This window comes from Limulus polyphemus, unplaced genomic scaffold (genome assembly GCF_000517525.1).
Source record: "Limulus polyphemus unplaced genomic scaffold, Limulus_polyphemus-2.1.2 Scaffold189, whole genome shotgun sequence".
NCBI lineage: Eukaryota > Metazoa > Arthropoda > Merostomata > Xiphosura > Limulidae > Limulus > Limulus polyphemus.
This window is the reverse complement of record NW_013665799.1, coordinates 769,635-774,246: the sequence shown is the minus strand read 5'-3', so window position 1 is coordinate 774,246 and position 4,612 is coordinate 769,635. Positions and strand designations below refer to the sequence as shown.

At 32.6% G+C, this 4,612-nt stretch overlaps 1 protein-coding gene across 1 annotated transcript in view; it reads right to left on the bottom strand.

Annotated features, from left to right (window-relative positions):
• Positions 1 to 4,612, bottom strand: part of LOC106478204 (Down syndrome cell adhesion molecule-like protein Dscam2) — a 123,612-nt gene that overhangs the window by 35,862 nt on the left and 83,138 nt on the right. The window contains exons 15-18 of the mRNA XM_022381762.1: positions 3,446 to 3,571; positions 1,595 to 1,765; positions 1,342 to 1,412; positions 244 to 472 (exon numbers count right to left, since the gene is read on the bottom strand). Coding sequence (XP_022237470.1) covers positions 244 to 472; positions 1,342 to 1,412; positions 1,595 to 1,765; positions 3,446 to 3,571 — 597 coding nt within the window. The remainder of the gene's footprint in view (positions 1 to 243; positions 473 to 1,341; positions 1,413 to 1,594; positions 1,766 to 3,445; positions 3,572 to 4,612) is intronic.

Below are 4,612 nucleotides of genomic sequence, written 5' to 3'. Positions count from 1 at the left end.
TATTAAAGTTTTTCTTCATTACCCATTCAAGCCGTCTCCAACCATTATTATACCTATATTTTGGAGTTTCACGATTTGTTTTCTTGTAACAATCAATAAACATTTTATTTCTCATAGTTTTACGTTAAAAAATAATACCTGACTTACAACTATTAATTGCAATTGCAATGCGAATATTGTTGATCGTTATAGTTCACAATTTGTAAATTTATTATTAAAGTTATATTTTAAGTCTAGACTTACCAAACTCCAAAGTCTGCGCAAGGACCTCTTTGCTCACAGGGCCAGCTCCCTTCGCATTAAAAGGTTGAACTACTATACCATATGTCCTGCCCGAGAGTAGTCCATCTATTTGCTCCATATTAACACCCTGTTCTACTGTTTTGTACACGTAGGGGTTATTAGAGTCGTGGATTCGATACCCGACATAAAATCCTTTAATTCTACTGCGCTCAGATTTCGACGAAAAAGTCTATAAAAGATATACGAGAAACTGAAAGCACAAAAATCTTACTTCATATTATGCAGTAATTTTCAATTTTGATTTGCTCAGTAACTTATTTATAATCACACAAATACTATAATTATTGCTATTTCTATTTTTCCTGGGTTGCATGTAAGTGCGAAGATTATTCCGTGTTTTATTTTAGAAAGCTTCTTCAATTTTCTCTTAATATACATTTTTTGTTCAAAAAGAGTAAAAACTATGAAACAATATTAGATAATCTTGTATCTACAGATCTGTTGCTAGAAGTGGGAATGTCTATCTCACGAGCTAGCACGTCTGTCTATTTATAAAGAGTTAGGATCTTACAATATAGAGAATATTTTTAAAAAAATATTCTTTAATCTCGATATTTGCGTGTACATGAACAAACAAACACTCCTGTAGATCGAATAAAACCGGGATTTTTGAGCTCTTTACTTTATTTAAGGTACATTGTAAATATTTCAATAACGCTATAAATTTTATCATTTTATTTGTATTGGTACTCGAACTTTTCTATTTAGAATCTCACACCACAAAGCGTAACACTGTGAATATTATAACTACAGATAAAAACAGAAATTCGGGAACACTCTTCAAGCATCTACAACAAAAACTTCAAGAATAATTTTTTATTCTGTTATAATTTTTAACTCTATATATAGTTATATATCTAAGTGCATACGTCACAAGTCCCGTAAGAGCTACAGATAATATGCAAAACACGACAGATAGATATCCATACTTTTGTGCCAACTGAATCATTCGAATTTCATGTTCACCATTAAGAATGAAAAACAAACTCGGGAATGGAGATGAACGGGTGAATATTTTATTCTATATAACAATAGTACCTTCCATGATATTTTTATACTGCGGGAACTTGTTTCTATAATCTTAACGTTCTCGGGTGGATCCTGTGGTGCTGAAAATAAATAAATACTGTTGATTACCCAAACAATGTCAAGATATTTAACTATGTTATATTCTTATTATCTTAAGGATTTTATACTTTTTTTTCTTATATTTCTTTTTGCTATTACAATCAGTCCTGAAGTGCAAAAAATATCCAAAGAAAATAAATTATTGCACAACTTTATTTTTTACCTTCCTCATCAGTTGTAGCGGAAACCACATCACTTGACTGACTTCTTCCGATATCGTTCTCTGCATATAAAGTGAAGTGATAACGAGTCAAAGGCTGCAAGTCTCTGATGGTGATCTCTCTTTGATCTGATTCTAGAACTAGTTCCTCCACTTGTTGGTCAACACTTTCTTCTAGTAATCACAAAACGACAGAAGTAGCACGTTATTTAAGTAGCTTTTTCATATATAGTAAAAAATATATAATGAATGGTGGGAAAAAGGTGGATGGAGGAAAGAATGAAGTGACTGATTAAACTAATCTTGGTTGCTTTACTGATTTGGGTATCTATACAACGAAAATTTATCAGGCAATTTCTAATAATATTTGGAAAATTCCAGAACGTTTAAAATCTCAGTATTGTTCACAAGGGTTATGATATCACCACGCTACGCTAATTTAATATAAAACTGATAAAGTTTGACTGGTTGTTCTATGAGAAATGTTCATCATTAAAATCTTTATCGCGTCATGTGAAAAAAAAAAGACTTGTACAAAATACAATGCTTCCAACTGCGGTTAACTTGGAGTGACATAAAAATATCTCGTTCTTTATGGAGTGAATACGATTTTAAAAGTATATTAATGCATCCTATTACAAATCGCTTCTTTTGAAATAAGCTATTGTAATTTCACTACAAGTTAATGATTTTCACAACACTTAGATTTAACTGAAAATTCATTATTTTGACAAAAGTAATTTCCATTAAATAAAACAATTAACATTTAACAACACGTGCTAGCCATGCCGGAAACTCATGTATATATAGATCTAGGAAAAAAATCCACTTTTAAAATTTTCGAGTTTTTTTCAATTTCCTGGGCTATATTTATTGCTGAAAAATAGTTTTGTTGAAGAATGTTTGAATATTATAGTGTAGGAAAACTCAGACCACTTGTCCAATATTTCACATCTTGTCTTACTGATGCAAGGTCACAAGTCGTCTTTATTATTGGCAAGAAAATTCTTATAAGTATAACTTGAATATTTTAGAATTGATTCAACGATCTTCGACTAGGTCGACAGAATTATATAGCTTATGATGGAATTTATGGATCAGTCTAATCGTTTTAAGATGGATGGCATTACGGGTCTCACTATAAAGTATTTTTTAATGAATTACGTGTTTATGGAAAAGCCTTATTTATTTTAAAGACAAAACGTACTCAAAGATTGATTGTTTGTTTTTGAATTTCGCGCAAAGCTACACGGGGGCATTTGCGCTAGCCGTCCCTAATTTAGTAGTGATGACTAGGGAAGGCACCTAGTCATCACCACCCACCGCCAACTCTTGGGCTACTCTTTTACCAACGAATAGTGGAATTGACCGTCACATTATAACGCCCCCACGGCTGAAAGGGCGAGCATGTTTGGCGTGACGAGGATTCGAACCCACGACCCGCAGATTACGAGTCGAGTGCCTTAACCACCTGGCCATGGACTAACTAGGACTTAATAAAGCGTTTAAATAAAAGTATTTCCTTAACTAAAGTAAACAATATTATGTCTTTAAAATTAATAAACTGTATTTCTATGGACACGACCTTACTTAAAATAGATGACTAATTTATAGATAGAATTACCCTTAGCATAATGAAATTAATGTTATTTACAAGATTTCCCTTATCTAAAATATATACATACAGACAGAAGTAACACGTATTTAATGATGCACATATTTATGAACAGAACTTACTTATACGAAATAGACAAATGTATTGATGAAAAAAAAAGTAACCCATACGTGCATGGTGACACATTCTTTGCAAAGACTTTGTGTGAAATAAACGATACATTTACAGGCAGAACTAACCTCGTTTATATTGAACCATATATTTACAGATGGGTCTATTTCCATCAAACGGTTCAGACCATGATAACGTGATACTTCGGGCTTCTACGCTTTTTATCTCTATTTTTCGAGGTGAATCAGGAATACCTATAAATAAATTCATTATTCTATGTAAGCGTGATAAAGAAGACATCATTTGCATAATCTTAATTAAGTTGTAACATGTGTTATTCTGTATGAATTCACGTTGTGTTTGGTTGTCCGCAAACTATTACCACAGTTTTGCAGATAGCAGGATAAAACTTAACATGCCGACTCGTGGTGCTCCAACTATATATTATCTATACGGCGCAGCCCCCGAACCAAGAGTTAACAAAAGGCAGCCATGTTGCGTCCGAAAAGTAACCCATGCTTTCAGAATCGCTAAACACAAATCTGGGATCGGATTTTGTGTTCCTGTCCTACCCCTCTTTGAGATCCACAGGGCACCGTCTCATAACCCCTTTTTATAAGCTAGTGAGACCACTCTTAGAACACGTGTTTATGTGCCATAGACAAACGTCTTAATGGGTTTTTCTTTCGAGTACTCCTCCCCTCTTAGGGTAGCTATAAAAGCAACTGAAGATAATGGGGGAACTTTTATTAATAAATCTGGACTTCTGTAAATCATAAGGGGGTCTTTGAACTCCACATATATATTATGCTAGTCAATTTAAAGGTGGTTAATACGTTAAGTAACTTTAGAGTTCCAGGACGTAAAAGATGTTCTATAATGAATTTTGGTATAATTGTTTTTATACATTTACGACTGAGCTGTTAGTTAAACTTTACTAACAATTATAGATCAGAGACCACTCAATCATTACCATGTATTTTAAATTTAAAAATACGTTGAATTTCTTTTAGTGGAGGCATTTCAGAACTTCGTAATGTCTGAAGGCAAAATAAATGCATATAAAGCAAATTTAGAGCTTATTTCATTAATATTTGGCTTAGATGTATAGTCCTGTACTTTTCACTAATAATTAAAAATACTTTAGGGATTTGGTGAAGAAAAAGGATTAACAAGTAAATTTAATAATGTTTTGTGTGACCATTCTTATCTGAAATCAATGCCGGAAGCCGATTTAATTATTTAAGTTTTTGAAGATACTCAGAAAAAATTGAATCCTAGAAGTCTTGAAGTAC